Source organism: Triticum aestivum, chromosome 5B, assembly GCF_018294505.1.
Source record: "Triticum aestivum cultivar Chinese Spring chromosome 5B, IWGSC CS RefSeq v2.1, whole genome shotgun sequence".
NCBI lineage: Eukaryota > Viridiplantae > Streptophyta > Magnoliopsida > Poales > Poaceae > Triticum > Triticum aestivum.
Window position 1 is genome coordinate 118,175,285 of NC_057807.1, and position 22,409 is coordinate 118,197,693.

General features: G+C 42.9%; 2 protein-coding genes and 1 long non-coding RNA gene across 4 annotated transcripts; all 3 read right to left on the reverse strand.

Annotated features, from left to right (window-relative positions):
* Positions 1-6,579: 6,579 nt before the first annotated feature.
* On the reverse strand, positions 6,580-10,019 carry LOC123110718 (uncharacterized). Its single transcript, XM_044531309.1, has 4 exons — positions 8,504-10,019; positions 8,182-8,307; positions 7,275-7,573; positions 6,580-6,990 (listed from the first exon to the last, which is right to left on the reverse strand). The coding sequence occupies exons 1-3, from the start codon at positions 9,884-9,886 to the stop codon at positions 7,277-7,279; spliced, it is 1,806 nt and encodes a 601-aa protein (XP_044387244.1). The 5' UTR covers positions 9,887-10,019; the 3' UTR covers positions 6,580-6,990; positions 7,275-7,276.
* Positions 10,020-17,226: 7,207 nt separating this feature from the next.
* LOC123110720 (uncharacterized) lies at positions 17,227-19,648 on the reverse strand. Of its 2 annotated transcripts, XR_006453570.1 has the most exons (5): positions 19,481-19,648; positions 18,700-18,783; positions 17,831-18,586; positions 17,648-17,697; positions 17,227-17,532 (listed from the first exon to the last, which is right to left on the reverse strand). It is a non-coding gene; the product is annotated as an uncharacterized lncRNA (long non-coding RNA). The 2 variants fall into 2 exon arrangements; XR_006453569.1 differs by having other exon boundaries at positions 17,831-18,783.
* Positions 19,649-19,782: 134 nt separating this feature from the next.
* On the reverse strand, positions 19,783-22,278 carry LOC123110719 (L-type lectin-domain containing receptor kinase IX.1-like). Its single transcript, XM_044531310.1, has one exon. It carries the CDS (start codon positions 22,162-22,164, stop codon positions 19,987-19,989), a length of 2,178 nt encoding a protein of 725 aa, XP_044387245.1. The 5' UTR covers positions 22,165-22,278; the 3' UTR covers positions 19,783-19,986.
* Positions 22,279-22,409: the final 131 nt, after the last annotated feature.

The following is a 22,409-nucleotide window of genomic DNA, read 5'->3' on the forward strand; positions in this document are numbered from 1 at the left end:
AGAGGAGGAGGTGTCACGGGAGGGAGGGAGGCGCCAAGGGCTCAGGTATGGATGCACTCCCTCCCCTCCACTATATATAGGGGCAGGAGAGAGGGGGGAGGCGCAGCCTTGCCCCTTCCTCCAAGAAAGGGGTGCGGCTAAGAGGCGGGGGGAGTCCATCCTCCCCAAGGCACCTCGGAGGTGCCTTCCCCCTTGAGGACTCTTCCCTCTAGGGTTCCCTAGGCGCATGGGCCTTTTGGGGCTGGTGCCCTTGGCCCATGTAGGCCAAGGCGCACCCCCTACAGCCCATGTGGCCCCCCGGGGCAGGTGGCCCCACCCGGTGGGCCCCCGGGACCCTTCCGGTGGTCCCGGTACAATACCGATGACCCCGAAACTTGTCCCGATGGCCGAAACAGGACTTCCTATATATAAATCTTTACCTCCGGACCATTCCGGAACTCCTCATGACGTCCGGGATCTCATCCGGGACTCCGAACAACATTCGGTAACCACATACAAGCTTCCTTTATAACCCTAGCGTCATCGAACCTTAAGTGTGTAGACCCTACGGGTTCGGGAGACATGCAGACATGACCGAGACGTTCTCCGGTCAATAACCAACAGCGGGATCTGGATACCCATGTTGGCTCCCACATGTTCCACGATGATCTCATCGGATGAACCACGATGTCAAGGACTCAATCGATCCCGTATACAATTCCCTTTGTCTAGCGGTATTTTACTTGCCCGAGATTCGATCGTCGGTATACCGATACCTTGTTCAATCTCGTTACCGGCAAGTCTCTTTACTCGTTCCGTAACACATCATCCCGTGATCAACCCCTTGGTCACATTGTGCACATTATGATGATGTCCTACCGAGTGGGCCCAGAGATACCTCTCCGTTTACACGGAGTGACAAATCCCAGTCTCGATCCGCATAAAACAATAGATACTTTCGGAGATACCTATAGTGCACCTTTATAGTCACCCAGTTACGTTGTGACGTTTGATACACCCAAAGCACTCCTATGGTATCCAGGAGTTACACGCTCTCATGGTCAAAGGAAGAGATACTTGACATTGGCAAAGCTCTAGCAAACGAACTACACGATCTTTGTGCTATGCATAGGATTGGGTCTTGTCCATCACATCATTCTCCTAATGATGTGATCCCGTTATCAACGACATCCAATGTCCATAGCCAGGAAACCATGACTATCTGTTGATCACAACGAGCTAGTCAACTAGAGGCTCACTAGGGACATATTGTGGTCTATGTATTCACACGTGTATTACAATTTCCGGATAATACAGTTATAGCATGAATAAAAGACTATTATCATGAACAAAGAAATATAATAATAACACTTTTATTATTGCCTCTAGGGCATATTTCCAACAGAGGGAGCTAGGAGAGTCCAAATCGGGAGCGGTTTTCGCCCACACGATCGTGATCGAACGGCCGAGAGCATGGAGTGGGTTTCGATGGGCTCATGGGCTGTGGTGAAGAGGTGCTGGGCTGCAAAGAGAGAGGGGTTTCGGGCTACGCGGTTAACCGTTGGGGCATCAAACGACCTCCAAATGGAACGAAATTTGACGGGCAGACTACCGGTGATATACCAAGGCCACTCGACAAATCTCGGTCCATTCCGAGAACGCTTTTCTCCCGCTCACGAAACAAGGTCTGAGAGGTGCGACGGGAGCGTGCGAGTGTGTCTGAGCTCAGAACGGACAACGGAGAGAACCGGCGGAACCCGAACGGATGCAAGTTTTTAAAAACATGTAGATGAAATGAAGATGATGACATGACAAAATGCAACACGCAAGCAAATGACATGGCAACAACGACGAATAGCTGGAAGACACCTGGCGCATCGAATCCGTGGCATTACAGGACATGACCCATCCGTTAGCTTAGCATTATGATCATGTTAGTTTTCATTGCTACTGCTTTCTTCGTGACTTATACAAGTTCCTCGGACTATGAGATTATGCAACTCTCGAATACCAGAGGAACACTTTGTGTGCTACCAAACGTAACAACGTAAAAGGGTGATTATAAAGGTGCTCTACAGGTGTCTCCGGAGGTGTTTGTTGGGTTGGCATAGATCGAGATTAGGATTTGTCACTCTGTGTTTCGGAGAAGTATCTCTGGGCCCTCTCGGTAATACTCATCACTATAAGCCTTGCAAGGATTGTGACTAATGAGTTAGTTGCAGGATGAAGTATTACAGAACGAGTAAAGAGACTTGCCGGGAACGAGATTGAACTAGGTATTAAGATACCGATGATCGAATCTCGGGCAAGTAACATACCGATGACAAAGGGAACAACGTATGTTGTTATGCAGTTTGACCGATAAAGATCTTCATAGAATATGTAGGAACCAATATGAGCATCCAGGTTCCGCTATTGGTTATTAACCGGAGACGTGTCTCGGTCATGTCTACATAGTTCTTGAACCCATAGGGTCCCCACGCTTAAAGTTCGGTGACGATCGGTATTATGAGTTTATGTGTTTCGATGTACCGAAGATAGTGTGTGATCACGGACATGACGAGGAGTCTTGAAATGGTCGAGACATAAAGATTGATATATTGGACAACTATATTCGTACACCGGATGAGTTCCGGGGGTCACCGGATATTTATCGGACTGCCGGGGGGTTATCGGAACCCCCGGGGAAACTAATGGGCCAATATGGGCCTTGTGGGAGAGAGAGGAGAGGGCCTAGGGCTGCCCCCCCCCCTTGGGAGTCCGAATTGGACAAGGAGGGGGCGGTGCCCCCTCTTTCCTCCCTCTCTTCCTCTCCTTCCTTCCCCCTTCCCACTAGGAAAGGGGAGTCCTACTCCCACTAGGAGGAGGACTCCCCCCCCTCTCCTTGGCGCGCACCAAGGCTGGCCGGCCTCCCCCTTGCTCCTTTATATACGGGGGCAGGGGGCACCCTAGAACACACAAGTTGGCATTGTTTAGCCGTGTGCGGTGCCCCCTCCACAGTTACACACCTCGGTCATATCGTCGTAGTGCTTAGGCGAAGCCCTGCGCCGGTAACTTCATCATCACCGTCACCACGCCGTCGTGCTGACGAAACTCTCCCTCAACCTCAACTGGATCAAGAGTACGAGGGACGTCCCCGAGCTGAACGTGTGCTGATCGTGGACGTGCCGTACGTTCGGTGCTAAGATCGGTCGGATTGTGAAGACGTACGACTACATCAACCGCGTTGTCATAACGCTTCCCCTTTCGGTCTACGAGGGTACGTGGACACACTCTCCCCTCTCGTTGCTATGCATCACCATGATCTTGCATGTGTGTAGGAATTTTTTTAAAATTACTACGTTCCCCAACAGTCACATGTGTGCAGTGCTTAAAGGCAATGAACCTCTTTCGATGTTGTCTACTATACCGTGAAGTTTTATCCGTATTTTCACGAGATTTAAATCTTCCTTAGCAGAAAGACGTAGGCAGCATCGAAGGAGGTTCATTGCCTTTAAGCACTGCACACATGTGACAAGCTTCTAGCATTTGCATTTTTACGTACATCCCAAGATTGTTTTCACTACAAGATGCCGCTCTATTTTTCTCCATGTCTAAGTTTGGTAAAAATTGATTCACCTTTTACATCCAAAGCTGGTATTCTTTCAGGCTGCAAAATGCACCCCCATAGTTATCATGCATTTTCTTTTATACGCAGTCACACTTCTATAGTATAGTTTCAATTTTAGGCAATGATGTATCAAGCAGAAGTTTCATCGGTATTCGATAACATAGGATTTTCTTTTTATTTTATAGATAGACAAGATGTGCAAGAGAAAAGGCTAAGCACTTAGTTCAATGCAAATAGATCTTGTTGATGGGGTAGGTATGCGAAGAAAAGGGGGAGGAGTGTATCCTACTGAAATTTTTCTGTTTTTGATCCTCGACAAGAAATTTGGGGCTTTCTTTTTGTGCTTGCACCTTTTCTTTTGGTAAAAGATAGTTGAAGGTGACATTCTCTTATGAAAGATCGTGCTGGGTGGATAGCATATATACAGGATAAGCACGTGTAGATAACAATTGTGGACTACAAATGCCATTCTCTGTTTCCAGAAATGATTACTAATATTTCAGTAGATCTGTAAATGGCAATGTTTCATTTCGGTTTCAGTTTGATTTATGCAATGTATCATCTTGTCCCGCTTTTTAAAACATAATTTGACATTTACATAATGAGGGGGTTAATTTTTACGAAGTCTATTACTAGCAGGAGATCCTTTTCCTAACAGAAGAGACCATGTTACTCTATATCCTGTTGTTTTGCTTCATGTCCTTACAAATTCTACATCATGTTCTATATCAAGAGATCTATTGTTTTCGGATTGACCGTTGGATATCTCTTGATCTTATTGTGGGTCCACAGATTGCTGGTGTATTTAGCCGTCTTATCACTGAGATTTCACTTGTAAATAATTAAATGAAGATCCATACAATGCAAAATCCATAGATGAAGTGTGATGTTGGTCTGTGGACAATCATCAGCTCATTCTTCGTATAGTCAATTTAGTTTATACTTACCGCATCTTTTTCATATAGTATGTATGCATATGACGTATAAATATATTTCTAGCGCTTGATGCATGTTTTGTACTCACCACATGGCCACACTATAAAAAGGAGAAGAAAAATAACGAGTAGAAACAGGCTTTTGGTATTTGCAGGTGATTTATTCCACCATGAATGTACTATATCCCTCTGATTTCTATTTTCACAAAGCCAAATCACCACAAAACAAATAACCAAGTTTAAGAATATAAACTATGATTATATATCTTTATTATTAAAGGGTTGTTTGTGATGGAGGTACAATTAGCGTTTTGTAGAAATCAATTTTTAAAAAGGAAACTACGAAATCATACGACATTTAGTTTAGAGCGTCAGACATACTTTCTCAGACTGAATCATGATACCTCCTCTTTTTCTAATACAGGGAAAATATAAAAAAACAATTTTGCATCTATACAAGGTCAGTATCTCTTTTTAAGAAGAATTGATAAGATTTTTGCCTCCTACAATGGTGCTTATTAATGCAAACGTTGTATGCAATCATAGAGAAAGAGGCACGAGATGCACGATGACTAATTGGCGTGGAACATGAGAGATTTTACACACAATAATTTGGCTTTGTATACAAAAACGGAGGGAATAATAAATATGTTAGCTGGAATTTGAGTATGAGTAGAATTTTTTTATCAGCAAGTGTATAAGCGATAATTTTTATTTTTTTTGCGGGAAAAACTTCCAATCTATTCATCTTCAATCATGGTAGTACAACGAACACTGAAAATAATAAAAAATTACATCCAGATCCGTAGACCACCTAGCGACGACTAAAGCACCGAAGCAAGCCGAAGGCGCGCCGCTGTCATCGCCCCTCCCTCGCTGGAGCCGGGCAAACGTTGTGGTAGCAACATAATCATAAACCGGATGCAATGTACCTGCCATGAATAAAAATTATGTTTGATCAATGTCTCACGTTTAAATTTGTTGGTCCGCGGCAACGCACGGGTATTTAGCTAGTACTTAATATATAAGTGTTTAGATCACTAAAGTTAATATAAGAGTGTTTAGATCACTAAAATAGTAATCTAAACGCTTTTATATTAGTTTACATAGGTACACTTTATGCCGTTTTTTCATTCTTTTTAATAATATGCATGCCTACCATTTTTTTCCCTTCTATTCCAGTGTCCTCAAAGTATGGTCGGGAGAGGCCCTGCCATTGTAGTATAAAATAGTTAGCAAATCGAAACTAAATAACTGATGAATGGAAACCTTTTTCTCTATGTCCGTCGACTGGAAGTTTGGTGAAGCTCCGGAAGGCAATCACATTGTGAGTGGCGATGATAGTGCAGCTGCGGGAGATCACGCCGCATAGTGGTTAGCGTTGCCGGGAGGAACTTGATAGTGGCAACAACATTGCGGGGAGGAATAGATTCAGTGATGTTAGGGTTGGGGAGCTTCGGATTACATGTTAGAATTTAGGGGAGGACTAAAGAGGGTGGAGAATGGAGGGCGTCGATGCAAGAGAAGAACCAACAGATGCCCAAGAAATGGAGGTTTATGCAGTGATGATGGCAAAATGAATGATAGCATTGGGCATCGGGGGTGGAGCTAGAAAGGGAATGCCTACCCTCCCCCCCCCCCCCCCCCCCTGATTTTCAGGGGGGGTGAGCCTCACCCTCCCCTTAATCCAATCAGTTATCGAAGTCAGACTGACCCGTAAACGTACGTAAATGTTTACGTGGATGTAGCATTTCGCTTTATTTATCAACTTTTCCTAGCTCAAACGCCGTTTGTCGATGCCGGAATATTTCTCTGTTTCAAAAAAAAATGTTATGAATATTCCTCAACGATACCACATCTTAAGTATTGACAACCTGAAACCTAGGAATATCTACCTCCCTAATAGCGCATCTGAAAGATTGCAGGAGCGCATCCCAATTGTATAAAAATGTACCACTGACATCAGGAAGAAACAATTTTCCAATCAAGCAACAAAACACCTGTAGCCAGGGAAGCCACTACTACCAACTCTGAAGTTCTATGTAGACATGAAAGTGAGAAAAAGTGTAATAACCTCAGTTATACAAATATCAATACAGAATATCCCTGTGATACAATACAGTATTGCAAACACAAAAACATACATTACTACTTCCGAATGTGAACTCAATCAGCGGATACCATCGTTTGATCTCAGAAGCTCAAAATGCAAGTAAACAACACTACCAAGTTTTCAGCAAAAGCTCCAACCCATTCAGATGCAGCAAGTGGCTGCAACAACCGAGTAACATTTACAAGAACTCATTCCTTGTGAAATTTAGTGTTACAACAAACCTGTGTTGTACACTCAGCACCTGGATGCTTTCTATCTATTGGCGGCCACATTGTAGACTTTGCATTGCATTTTTCAGATCAATTGTGACTTAGTAACTGTGATTCCTTGGCTCATGCCCGGTTTGTCTGAGCCTACAGTTACATGCAACAAAAAATTCACATGTCATCAATGTACATTTATATACCTACTAATCAACTCACTGCTATTGAAAACTCTGTATTCTGAGGGTATATCACGTATTACTCCCTCCGGCCCACAATATAAAATGTTTTTGCTAGCTAGCAAAAACAGCTTGCAAAAACGTCTTATATTGTGGGACAGAGGGAGTACCTATTATTTCGTCATCAGTACTTGCTAGTAATGTTGCCAATACAGATATCTTATAGAAGGCAACATGTTATATTTAGAAGCTTACCTTTATTCCAATGCAGCAACGCTTGACTTCTGGTACGAGATATTTACTTGACTTGGCGGCTTAAAAGCACTTTTCGCCCTCTCGAACGTATCCTCCATGTCAGATTCAATTACAAGGTCCCTAAGCGATGTGGAAAGCTTGAGAAATGCTTCAGCGATACAAACTTCAAAGTCTCCGCCTTTAAATCCTTGAAACTGCAACAAACGGAGATGGCGCATGATCTCAAGTGCCCTGAGTTCATCTGCCCAGTCGTCAATTGCAGCCTCCACGGCTTCATCGCTTGATACATCGTCCATGCGCTGTTTTTAAGAAGAAGAAAATAGACGCCTGACAATTAACACGCGGCAAACCAACTCACAAGCAAAAAGAAAAAGGAGTGTCTTATGGCTACTATAGCATTGCTCACTGGATAGATTTGATCTAACACGGCAGCGTATCAATGATATATTTCGAGTATGCATTTTGATAGTGTTGATATGATACGTTAATAAGTAACACACACACAGTTATACGGAGTATATAATATAACATGCAAGAAAATGTGGGTATGTTGTGGTAAACCTTGAAGTGCCTTCAAAATGAAATAAATAACGGTGATCTTAGTGGCAATAACAGGAAAGTTAAATAAAACTCGCAAAGCATGATAATTACATAAAGCACATGATTTCTACTCTATTTCTGAGGATTACCCCATGGACTTGCCAAACAGTGAAAAGAAGAATTAGCTTAACAACACAGATATGCATCAGGTTTCATGTGAAGATCAGCAATCAAGAAACGAAGGAAAAAAGGCAGTGGTACTAAAATGAACACACGAAGGATGTTTTTTGTATTCTGTTTTGGCTAGACTGTCAGGTGATTCAGAATCCATAGGGAAACTCCGAAATTCAGAAGTTAAGGCCCTTACCCATAGTGTTAACTTCTCAAGATAGGGGAAGTATTTGAAGATATTTAAGAGGTGCTTTCGCTCTTTTTCTTTGGACAGGGATACAACAATATGGAGATTCTTCAATGTGGTCATCAACTTGGTCCCCTATACAAACAGTAAAAAAAGAACCAAGAAACTCATTATTGTTCAAAGGGATCAGATTAGGTATGGTTGAATTGCAAGATTTCAAATACTATTGCATTGTGCAAATTTCAGAACATATAAGGATAAGTGTCGAAAAAGGCTAAACTGAATAACACCGTCTTTTACAGAATGAAACAGCACAGAAACAGTTGCATACCATTCTTATATCATGACCTTCTATCAGAATCGCCTGAGCAGATATATTGCCAACTAGAGTATGTAGTTGTGAACAGCCCTGAAGGCGTACTCTGAGCTTATCCTTGCCCTTTGGCACAGCTGACACTGTGATTTTTTGGAGTAGAGGTGCCCGGACCTCTATTAAATCCATCTGGGAGAACCACAGCTGTATCAATTGCAGAGTTCCTGAAGAAACAAGAATAGATTCCTTGTGATAACCCAGATGTATCTCTCTCAATTTTTTACATCTGTAAACCATATCATGAAGAGTTTCTTTGCTGATATAGCAATGGGATAAGTCGAGCACCAGCAGGGTGTCCATGTCATACACTAATGCATCCGGAATCTTGCAGAAACATATGCTCAACTGCTGGACTCCAGTGTTGTCTAAGCCGTTGATTGGGAAATCAACCACTGTCTTGGGCCATCTGCGATTTACCACTACAACTTCTTTGACCTTCTTGGTCACCAGCAACTTAAACCAATCGTCTAACTGCTCAGTGACAAACAGAATGGAGTCAATTCTGAAGTGAGAAACTGGAGAGTTGGTCTTACTGAGAGCCGCGGTAACATTATTGGTGCTGACAAGAGTGAGATCGTGGACCAGATTCTGAGACACAAGATCCTCTCCACCCCCCAGCTCTTCCTGGCTGCAGGATCCAGGATCCAAACTGACTCTAGCTGTTGGGGCAGCAGCCTCCTCTTGGGGACCCGGTCCTCTCATACTGCTGCAGGAGAAGTCTTCTCCTACGCCTGCTCCTTGGCCGGCGATGCCCTCCAGATCGTCGCCACGGGCCGCCTCAGATACGAGAGGGGCACTGGATGTGACCGCCTCTCCTGTGACCCCGTGGTCGCTCACCAGCGGCGCGGCGCCCCTGCCCTCCACGCGACCGCGGCGACGTGCCTCTGATGGAAGCCCTTTAGCTGCTCCTCGGCCGGCGAGACCCTCCAGATCGGGGCCACGGGCCGCCTCTGGTACGGAAGGGGCGCTGGATGTGACGGCCTCTCCTGTGACCCCGTGGTCGCTCCCCAGCGGCTCGGCGCCCCTGCCCTCCACGCGACCGCGACGACGTGCCTCTGATGGAAGCCCTTTACCTGCTCCTCGGCCGGCGAGGCCCTCCAGATCGGGGCCACGGGCCGCCTCTGGTACGGAAGGGATACTGGATGTGACGGCATCTCCTGTGACCCCGTGGTCGCTCCCCAGCGGCGCGTCGCCCCTGCCCTCCACAGCACCGCCAGGGCGACGAGCCTCTCGATCGCGCACCGCGCCTCCTCCACCGCCTGGCAGTCGGGGAAGACCATAGAGCACATGGGCTATGATTCTGAGATCTCTCGGGTCGCTGGTGGGGAAGGGCTCCGCCATCTGCTGGGGCTCAGCAAGATTAGGGTTTGGCGAGACTAGGGTTTGAGCTTCTCGACGAGCAGACGAGACGCCAGTGGAGGATGGAGGAGAGGGGAACGGCGGCCGTGTGGGGGAATCTTGCCGAAAATTGAAGTTCAATTGCTGCGGACCGTTGCCTGCCGCCTGGCTTAGCTAGAACTACGGCTGGGCCACCGAGTCGAAGTGGACCCGAACCATAGTTAATGCTAGCTTCCTGGCCCAAACACAAATCCCTTTTGCACCCAAAAAATAAAAATTAAAAATAGAGACACAAAAAACTAGTAGTAGACAAAAAACTGCCCAAAAACTATATATATATATATATATATATATATGCAATACATAAAATTCAAAAATGACATCTGCATTAAGACATGGAGTGTACAAAAAAATTAATTGCCAACTTAGACACACAAAAATTGCCGACGTTTAGTACATTAAAAAATAAAAACGTGCATAATTAAATTTGCCATGTAAAAGTTTAGATAGAAAAAATATTAGTAGAAATTGTCATGGTGAATATGAAAAAAAGCGTAAATTTGCATGATATTGTGTGTGTGGGGGGGGGGGAGGGGGTATGTTTGAACATAAGTCGGCCTTATCAAACTGCCAAATTGCCATGCGTGAGAAACAAAAAATGCCATCTCTAAATAACATTAAAAATAAAACTTAAAAACAATGTTTGTTTCATGTACCATGGAAATTGCCGCGGTAAATTTTTCATCAATAAAATTAAGAAAAATAGAAATTTACCATGGTCCAAAATTATAATTTTCCATGGTGAACAAAATATAATTTCCATGGTACAGCAAATAAATCTTCCATCATGAAAATGTAAATAAAAAAAGAAATGTGCCATGGTCCAAAAATATTATTTTCCATGGTAAAACAAATAAAAATTGCCATCATGAATAAGAAAAAGAAAAAAAATGTCGTGGTACAACAAAACTTGCCATGTAGTTTTGCCAAAAATTTGCCATGTTGCTTTACAAAAATTGCCATGTCTTGTGTCAAAACGTCCGCTCTTTATTTTGCCATGCACAAGTAATGACAACATATGAAAATTGCCATGTTTATTATAATAAAATAGCGAAAAGGGTATACAATATCAACATAGTTTGCCACGGTTGAAAAAAAACTGCACATTTACGAGTTTGTTCTCTAAAAACACGTGGCAATTTTTTTGAATTTTTTTATGATCACATGGCAAAATTATGGATTTTATTCTTGTGGATAAGATGGCAAACTTCGGGATTTTGTACTTTGAACATGATGGAAATTTTAGGAACTTGCAATGGGGCACATGGCAAAAATTAAGGAAAATCTTATCTAAAAAAACACATGGCAACTTTTGGGGGGCTTTGAAAAAGGACTCAAGACAAATATATAATTTGTGTTCTTTGAAAAGTGATTGCAAATTTAGGAAATTTGCAGTCCACACATGGAACGTGTTAGGAAAATTTGTTATCTAAAAAAGACATGGCAAGTTTTGGGACTTTTTTTGTAAAATGGGCACATAGCAAGCTAGTGAATGATTTGCGATGTGATACAAAGAAAGAAAATACAGTTGGGAAAAAAATCTGAATTTGCCATGTGAGCAGTACAAAAGAAAATTGCCATGATCCATGGCAAAAGAAGCAATGTAAAAGAAAGTGAACACAAAGCATATCGCAAACTTGCCATGTTTTTTAAAAATTGTATACACAACTGATGGCAAACAATTTGCCTATGCAAAGTCATGGCAAGTAGATTATTGAGAAAAATTATAATTTCTAGCATGGCAAGTACATTAGTTCTTTTCAATGGCAAATTTATAAAGAGATTGTGGCAAATGAGCGTAAAAAGTATAAGTAGGTTGAACTTTCCACCTTATTGCCGCTAATTGATGGATTGTGATTTATTTTGTGCAACCTAATTGTCACCTTAATGATACCAGATGTCATGATAGTTCAAAATGATTTGCCGTGTGTTGTCAACAATGTCTTGGGAATGAAAGAGATGCCATCTAGGCATCTTGTGGTATGATAATTTCCCATACAAGGAAAAAAGAATACCTATCGAAGTTACCATATCTCTACTCTCTGTTGGTGATGTTGGTGCACCTGTCATCCAAAAAATTTGACCGTTCGATCTACATATAACGGGTGTGAGGCTAGTTGTCGCACTCTTGCAAAAAAGACACCCGCCACTCTGCTTCATGCTTTTGCGTAAAACTCCTTCATTTCTCCCATGCAGCCACAGCTAGGGAGCCTTGAGATCTGGTGCTGCCACCATCCGCCCCTAACTCCTCGCATGCCTCCTCTGTCGCGATACCCTATCACCTACTACCACCACGCCTCCTCCTCTGCGCCTTCTCCTTTGTCCCCTTCACTGCTTCCTTTGAGGCCGACCTCCACAAGTATCTCCCGCTCATGCAAATTTTGTTGTTTGTATCATGGATTTGTGCTACGGGCCGTAGCACCTAAGATATTTTTTCTTCTGATATGCACTTCGTATTTTGGTGTGTGCATGCTTCCGTCGCTGGTGTTGAAGAGAAAAATTGATGCACGCATGTTTTCTCCTTGGTCAATCTTGTATATGTGAGTGCTGGTGAATAGGCTTGAGTGAGGTGCCGAATAAGTAAGAAGTAAAAGGATTGGTGGCTCTTTGTTGCGCTGTTGGTGCTGTTGGGTTTTCATATATCTTTTTTTACTCCCTTTGTTTCAAAATTTGTGGTGATTTTTAAGTCAAATTTTTTAAGTTTGATCAAATTTATAGAGAAATGTATCAATATCCATAATGTTGAATCGGTATAATTAGATTCATCATGAAATAAAATTTTCATACTTACTTAATTAATATTATGGATGTCGATATTTTGGCTCTGAACTTGGTCTAAGTTAAAGAAAATTGACTTAAAAAACTGATACAACTTACATTTTGAAACTGAGGAATATTAGGTTTGGTGAGTGTGGGAGATGATGGAGAGTGTTTTTTTTTACTTACTAGCAAAAAGGCCCGTGCGTTGCAACAGGAGAAAAAAATACCACACGCTCTTAATTCACGAAAAGTGGTCTATAATCCGAGAATTTGTAGCTACGACCCAAACAAATCTGGTCTTAGCCTAGAAAAATGCAATTCAAGATTCCGCATGTATTCTATTTCAACATGTTCATCCCCTATCCGAATCACTACCGATATGAAAGAAAGACGGATAATGCATTATTGATTAAGATTGCACCATAATCACTAACTTAGATTGTATTTTCTTAAATTGTTAACAGGTAAAATAACAACATATATATTCAGATTCTACATATTTTTTAATCAAAATTCATATATAACATGTTAAATTTGGAGTTATGGTTAAGAAGATATGAGTATTTTAAAAAAATATTTTATATCTACTGCGGGTTTAATGTAAGAAAAATCTGGGGGTTTTCTATAAAATAGCAGGACAGACTAAGAATACCTATCTACTATATCTAAATAGGAGATCCCCACTACCTTATTTCTCTGCATCCATAGCGAGCCACGTCATCTGAATTATTCTAGCTGTTGATGTAGTATAGCACCGCAATCTACAACCGTCCGATCAGGAGGTGATGAAATTTACGGGGGGCTGCCACCGCTAAGTGGAAAATAACGTTTCGTGTGTCCTGTGTGCGCTGAGCTATCCGAGCCAAGCTTTCGTCGGTGGGCTGGGCTTTTTGATTGTTGGTGGGGATTAGGACCCGTTCTTAGCCTATTCCACGTTGCATTCCTTATGCTTCCCCGTCCAGCCGCCGCCACGACCGGTGCTCCCTGCCCAATCCCAAGACCAGCCGTCGGCTCCGTTCCGCGGCCAGCCGCCGCCACGCTGGTCGCTTCCAGGCCAGTCTCCCGGTTAGCCGCCGCCACGCCCGAGGCTCTGCCGGCCAGCCGCCGTCGCCGCGATCGACGCTCCTCCGCCGGTTGCCGGTGCCACGAACTGACGTACAGTACCAAAATTTGATTGATTTAACACATGCTCCTGCAAATCTGAATCCCCGCTCGATTGAGTGAAAACATGCAGGTCTTAAGATTTCATCATATCTCATTTAGACTTGCGGTTGGCTAATTCTTCACATCCTCCATGTTGAAGGCCCCCTGTAATACAATTTATTTATTCACCTATTAACTTCAGATTGTCTAAGCATCCGTCAGATTGGTAAAAGATGCCAAGTGGCCTTTTTTATTTTCAGGTTCTTGCTTGCTGGCAAGCACATCAATTATTTGCTAAAATGTCATACTAAAAAAGGTGGGTGAAGTTTCTACACAGGTTATTTGTTAAGGATAAATACTTAAACGTTTCAACCAATTGTACATAGGCAAGTAATTTCCAGATATATTTAAACTTGGAATTATAAGTTGGCATGTTTATGTATATATATCAACATGTGTTCCTCTTTTTCATGGGTAATCATATTAACGTGTTCAACACATAGACTAGATTTTTGTCAACCGTTTCAGTTTATTGTTTGTTTGTTTTATTTTCACATGTTACTATGTTAGTGTGACAACGGTTCTCTACTTCATTGTCATATAGGATTCCTTCCGCTTGAATTGTGGTCTCCACAACTATCCTGCAATATTTGGTATGTATGCTGCCTATCGATCTGCTACCCAAATTTGAAAAGTCCTATGTCCTTCGTAACAACTTATTACACACACCATTTATATCTTTTGTATCCACTGACATCTTTGTCCTAATGCCACCTATTATTTTTTTTATATCCAGGAATCAATAACATATGCACGGAAATATTCACATTATATGCTGATGAACATCAAATTTCTCCTTCGTCCATGGTGTTGTAAATCATGAAAAGAAATATTCATGCAGCCATATCAACAGCCAACCGCCCCTCCTCAAATCATGTTGTATTTATTGACTTCTCACATTTTAAGTCCACCATTTTCTGGAAGCTAACAATTTTCATATTAGTTTTATGCCTGGAGCAAGTCAAGTCGATTCTCTAATCATAACATGCATATTTCATGTCTTTCAGGTACTATGACACTAGCTTTATGCTGGGGATATGGAGTGCGCATCCAGAATTGACTAAATTTCATAGTCGAAGGTATGGTTGTTGATTGATGTTTTGCTTACACACGCAAATGCATGTGAAGACATTTTCTCCCATCAATAATGATATTTCTCACCTGCAAAAAAGAAAAGAAAACAATGATACTTATGCGAGTATCTTTTTTCTATCATAGAAAAAGAGGGCGATGGTTGGCAAGAATGATAATAGTGTGGACTGAGTTAAGAGGGACTTGATCAGTATGAGAAAAACTATTTCTTGAATGTTGCTTTGGTAATATTTTGTTTGGGCGTATAGTGAGCCCACTTAAGAAATCAGCTTATGTACTAACAATATGTGTATTGTTCTCTTGCTTGCATGTTCAGTTTCGCTTTATTGGCTCCAAATTTGTTATCCAGATGAATACCTTATTTAAGATAATATGTGGCATTTTTTTGAAGTTATCATGGACGACGTGTGTGTTGAATGGTCGGAGAATATGTATGTAGTTAATGTTTTCCTTCTTGAAAGAAAATGAAATTTCGTTAACTATTTCTTTGCACTTTGTATACACCATTTCGTTACATGCTTCATGTTTTTAATTTTTTAAATGAATAAACTGAGGAAACTTTACATTTGCTTTGCATTGATTTTATTTCATTTTGTAGCAGCTATTTATACATTTATTTAGCAAGGTTACCGCAGCAACGCGCGGGGTATCATCTAGTTTCTTTTATTAGTAGGTATAGATAATGCGGTGTTTTCACGTGCCTTTTGTGGTGTGATTCTATGTTATATGTTAATCAACCCATAACTATATGGAGAAATTTCTACATCGTTGGTTCCATAAACTATATTGGTGCTACAGTATCACAAGTTGATGCCTTTTTTTAGGTGATGAGAGGGTACGCGGAATGATACGTTTTTATAGGCTAGTTGTTGTCGATTGATTTGAGAAATTGTTGACCCAGTCAAAATGTGTGCCAATTCAAAAATCGAATATCTTACTCGAATGAGAGAGCTTTAAAATTAGGGCATAGTTAATTAAAAGATTTGAATTAGAGAGCTTCTTAAGAATTTTTTGACTCAGCCAAAACAGAGTGACCCAATGTAAGACCTCAACTGAATGTGATGTCTCGTGGTAGAATTTTTTTAACTCCCTACTTGAATTTTAATTTCAGATTCTAAAGAACTTTTTATAACCATTTCATTAAATTAGTGTACTTTGCTGGAAGGAGTGAAGAACTTCTCATTTTTGCTGTAAAGGGCTAAATAAACAGTATCAGGAGTTGAAGAATTTTCTTATTAGTGGGTCTGCACTTTGTTAGAAATATTAAAGAAAAAACTTTGCTAGAAAATGTATTTGGAACAGAAGAACTTTATAAACAACTTGTCTGAACATTGGTGAAAGTTTATGTAACTTGTTTTGAGCCATGCACAGTTTAATTTTATCTGGGGCTCACAATTTAATTTGGAATATATTGTACTAGTTTCGTAGGGCTGGCCGTGAGAAATTCAAATACATAAACAAATTTAAATTTGCACAAATTTATTTAAAGGTTATGGTGACATATTTGTTTATTGTGTAATTTGTGTCGAAGAGGTGATAGCATGGGGCCATGGGCCAAGGGAATCTAGTTCAAGAGGAAAGAGAGAATACATGCAATACCCCGAATATCCGACAATATCCACGGTTGGTACATACAAGATCGACCAGAGAAGTTAATCCAGCGAAATCATGAACCAAATTAATCCGACCATGAATCACTCTGCTCGGCATCAGTGTAGCGGCCAGTACTTCAAAATAATTGTAGCTGTCAATGCACACCTGACGACCGCTCGGCGTGGCTATCTCAAGAACAATCAACAATGGGAAGGCAACAGGAAATCAATCAATTAGCTACTCCCTCTGTAAACTAATATAAGAGCGTTTAGATCACTAAAGTAGTACCCTCCAATGTTAGGGTCACCTTGCTAAAGTAGTACGTACACCTTGCTCTGTACACTGAGCAAGGAGTACCTATTTGATTTCACAAACATTGATATATTTTTGCACAAACTTGGTCAAACTTTGAAATAGTTTGACCCTCCAACAAAGTTGGAAGTACACTCTTTAAAGGACGGAGGGAGTACACTCTACCTGTATCTGTATGTATTTTGGTCATTCTCAGTTCGTTCAAATTCATTTCTGCAATGCACAGTTATGATTGCGTTCATAGTTCACATGTAACGTCGCAAACAATGTATCAACAGATTTAAACATAGTTTTTTTTATTTATGTAGAGTTTAACTTCCGTGACGACTATTCCTTAAATTACAAGTTCTCACTTAGCTATTACAAGTTTTTCTGACTAGCATAACACTTAGAGTATGTAAATGATTATTTCTGCTCCTGGAATCTTGTTTGTACTTCTTATCTCCTTTTCTTCTTTGTCTTTGTAAAATTCTACTTGCTTCTGATTGCTTCAATAACATTCCTATTCTTTAGTCCTCAACTAATTTTTGAACTTCTCGATTGTTCTGGATCTGCATTGTATGGTCTATCTAGAACCATCTTGTCTCATTTGGTTATCTGTTGATTCATCAACTTCCTCCTTTCTGTATCTGCATTTTAATAGAGAACTGAAGCTTGCAATTGGTACTGAGATGTTGTCAGTATTAAGATGGCTCATTAGAGTCATTTGTGGCACCTCCTTACTTGAGATTGTGTGGTACTTACCCCACTTGTAGTTGCAAATCTTGATCTCCAAACTTTGCACCTTCTGTTTCCTGCATTTTTTTATCATAATGAATATACGAGTCATAGTTTCAATGCCATTTGATGCCCAAAAAAGAGGAATGCAATTGAATTTTTTATTATTATTTTGACGTCTACTAATGTTGTTGTAATAGTGTTGCATACCTTGTTGTTAATTACAATATGATTTTCTATCCCTTAATGTCCTAGTTGCTCACTATCCATTTGTGCAACTTCTGAGACCTGCAAATGCAATTTTCCAAAAATCTTATTATTCTCCAATCACAACAATTTTTATATTGACTTTCCAGTTTCTAGTATTCCATGTGTGTAATTTTTGGCACCTGCATAAGAATTTCATTGCATTAGTAATCTATTTTTTTAGCTAAGATAATCTGAAGTTTTGGTCCCTTTGCTCCTGTAAAACATTGCATACTCTCCTTGTTGACATTTGGATTTGCTACTCATGTAGCTTTTGTAGCTGACATCGATCTTGTGCAACTTTAGTACACTTCATATGGAATTTTCACATGATGGCCATATATGTTGGATAGTTAATCGGAGTATTAATGGTTGCAATAGGGGCAAAATGCCTTCAATGCCAAGCTTTCTAGCAGTGTTTGTGAATGAACTTTGATTTAACCTTGTTGACATTTTCATTTACTCCCCTGTGCAGTTGTTGTTGCCGACCTCGAACTTGTGCAACATTTGTAACCTACAAATGGAATTTTCTCATGACTAGCATGTTTATTTGAAGGTAAATGACAGTAGTACTCGCAGAAAAATGGCTTCACTGCATGTGAAGTAGTTGTGTCTCTGCATTCATTTTGATTTTACTCGTTCTTACCATGTTGATAATACTTTTTTTATCCACACTGTCGTTGTTCTTTGATGATCTTGTACTTTTGCAAATTATGAAGCCTGCATAAGAAATTGTTTATATAATAAACATCATGGCAGTCCAATAAGTCATAGTAACAATGGTTGGTTGCCACGTCAATCAAAATTGATGCTTTCATATTCCAGATTCCTACTCTCTTGTTATTCTTGTTTGGAAAATGATTTAGTCAAGCCTGTAGATATTGTTGCCGACATTGACTTTGCGCAATTTCTGAACCCTGCATGTGCAATTAAAGACAGTTAGTTCCATTAAAATTGATGTGTATTTTTGTTTTTTCTTTTGCTTTTGATTTTTTCTTCAGGTAGGGTAATAGGCCTCCTATAATTCATGTTTGTATTATTACTAGTTCCGTGATTTCCTTAATCAAATTTATGTGATTTACGCATTGATTTTCAAAACTGGATGAGAACATTTACAAAAAGGTTTCTGCATATCTCCAGGTAATGTTGAAATGTTGTAAAATAGAAAGTATAGCTGATATGCATGGCTTCTTAAGTTGATATGTAAGATTTCTTAAGTATAGCTTACTCCATGTTGTAAAATAGAAAGTATAGCTCATTTATTAAGTTTTTCTAGCAGGTGCCTTTTGATATGCAAGATTTCTGAAGTTCAACTTGAACCATTTCTGTTTTTTTTTTGTCATGCATGTAAATGGATTTGAATCCGTTAATGGTTTCCAAATGTGATGTTGAGGAATTTCAGTTCTGCAGGGCAATAATTTCTCTTTTGGTAATGTTCTGTCCCTAAGCTTCCAGCCATTAGAATACGGCTATGGATTTCGAGTTTAACTACCAACTCTGCGTGTTTCCTAAGTCATTTTTTTGGATCCAGGCATTCAAATTTCAAATTTGGAGAATACAAATACAAATTTGGATGAATCATGTAGGCATCTGGAGGTGAGATGAAATATATACCGTGATGAGAAACTTTGTGGATTGTTCTTCCTGCTTCTTCTTCTCTTTTAGTCGTCCTTTGGGATTTCCTCCTCTGTGTCCTTCTGGATCTGACCTCTAGTTGCCATTCATGATGGCGGCGGCATCACCCGAGGAGAGGAGAAAGGAGACGTGAAGGGAAGGAAAGGAATGGTCCATAGGGATCTGTGCAGCAATGTGACCAGATGTATTCGAGTGTAGCTGGGGTTTTTCTTGTCATGGGTTAACGGGTCCGCTTTTGACCAGCCCATTGTGTGTTTTCAACAAAGTTGGGCTGGGCCATAAGATCATAATCGACTGACCCAGAATTTGGGTCAGTCAATTCTGTTAACACTGTGGTTTTGCTTTTGTCGTTTGATCTGAAATAAAGGGCAGGTCTAAAATCGACTGACCCAGTTTTTGTTTCCAGTCGAGGTCCCTCAACGCAGCGCCCAATCCTTCAAAATAACTGTAGCGGTCAATGCACGCGCGACGCAACAGGAAATCAATCAATTAGCTAGATCCTTGGAACGTCGTAGCAACGCGATCGGGGACGAGTCGGAAGAAAGAGTGGCGTCGACGGTGTTGACCAAAGAAGAGACGACGCAATCGGTGCCGTCGGTGGAGAACGCCCTGTTCCGGCCGGATGACTCAAGTTCCGGCACGGTCCTGTACATATGGAGGGGGAGCGCCGGCAGCCTCGCCTCCTCGGACTGAAGGATATTCATGGCCTGTGCGACAGACGGCCGCTCGCTCCTGTCCGGGTGCGCGCACCAGAGCCCGACGACGAGCACCCGCTCCATCCACCACTCGTCGCCCTCGTCGCCCCTCAGCCGCTCATCCGCCGCGTCAAGGACCGCGTCCCTGCCGTACAGGCTCCACACCCACCTGAGCAGCGTGAAGGATATCTCCGCGGTTTCAACCACGGGCCGCCGGCCGGAGACGATCTCCAGGAGGAGGACGCCGAAGCTATACACGTCGGACTCTGTGCTGGGCCGGCGCGTGTTGACGAACTCCGGGTCGATGTACCCGGCGGTGCCGAGCACGGCCTTGGTGGTCTGCAGTAATCCCGTGCCGTGGTCCACGAGCCGGGCCAGGCCGAAGTCCCCCAGCTTGGTGCAGTGCGAGGAGTCGAGCATGATGTTGCTCGGCTTGATGTCGCCGTGGACGACGCTCTGCTCCCACTCTCCGTGGAGGTAGCGCAGCGCGGATCCCAGGCCGAGGATGATCTTGTACCTCTGTGGCCATATCAGGAATCCATCTTTGCTGTAGAGATGCTTGTCGAGACTGCCCTCCGCGACGAGCTCGTAGACAAGCAGGAGCCCCTTGCGGCTGTCGCACCAACCCAGCAGCTGCACAAGGTTGCGATGCTTCAGCCTGCTGATGATTCTTACCTCTGCCTCGAACTCCTTTCTCCCCTGCGCCGACGACTCTGCTGACAACATCTTTACCGCCACCGCGCGACGCTCTTGGTCACCACCGGCGACGGCGAGCGTGAGGTGGCCTTGGTAAACGCTACCGAAGCCGCCTCGCCCGAGCTTCTCCTCCTCCGCGAAGTTGCTTGTTGCAGCGACGAGCTCGTGGTACGTGTACCGTTTGGGGCCACCGGCAGCCACACCTCTCTCGAGGTCAGCTCTGTCGACACAGTGCTCTTCGTCGTCGCTATCACTACTGCTGTCTCCATTTGCTCTTTTTGATCTTCTTTTCTGGTGTCGCCGCCATATCGTTATCATGGCCACACATACCAGCAGAAATAGCAGCGGAACCACTACGGACAGTAGGGTCACCACCAACATTTTGTGCTTGCTGCTGGTTGGAGTTGGAAGTTGAGCCGGCGGAGGTGCTTCCTTGTTGGATTCCAATCGGGATCCCAGCTGCAGAGTGGAGCTGAATGACCATGATAGTATCTCGTGCAGCTCGGCGGCCCAGCCAGTGGCCGCCGAGAAGCCGATAGCAACCTCCTCCGGCAGATACCTTCTCAGGTCAATGGTTGCATTGACCTGGTACAGGGCGTCGTCGATTAGGAGATCAACTGCCAGCAACTTGGAGCCATTGTGGTACTTGACAGTGGCGGTCATAACGTGCGAGGACGTCAGGTTCCTGCCCGGGCTGGTCGTCGTGTCCGTGGACGCCGTGGAGTTGACGGAGTTGACGTCGATGCCGATGTGGTTCCCGTTCATGTCGGCGTTCTGCGGGTTGAGGAAAGTGTCGAACTCGACGGCGACGATCCGGCTGTCGCCTGTGCCGTTGGTGAGGCCGGGGAGGAGGGCGAGGCTGCCGCCCTCGCTCTTGGGCGGGATCACCGAAGGGAAATGGCCGAGGAAGAAGGCCATCCCGTCGCCGGCGTTGGACGGGCTGTCCCTGTCCGGGGTGATCCGGAAGGAGAAGGTGGTGGTGAAGCTAGCCGTCTCGCCGGTGGCGCTGTTCCATAGCGGCACTTTGTCCACGTACGACGCCCGGCCGGTGCTGTACTGGATGTGTGCATCGCTTGTGTTCGTCGTCAGCTCGAGGGTGGACGAGCTGAGGGACGCTTGGCCGGCCAAGTTGATGGACGCGCCGCGGTTGGGGACGCCGGGGTCCGAGAAGTTGAGATTGAAGGAGAGAGACAGGGCCATGCGCGGCGCATGGTAGAGGCAGAGGAGCACCAGGACTAAGGTAGTGAGACTGGGACGACGACGGGAGCCCATCGCTTGGTGTTTGCCAAGGAGGAGGCTTGAGCACTAGAAAACAAGGGGAGATGTATATAGCTCATGGACATTTCACGCCTGCCGGGGATTCGACTTATTATTACTACTAGTTTACTACTCCACTACTACTCACTCGCAGAAAAAAATACGACTACTATATTACCTCCGTACTAAAAATGTTGAGGCTTTTTACAATACATCATACTACTGAAAATGATGGGTAGTATATAATTGATCCAATGGTC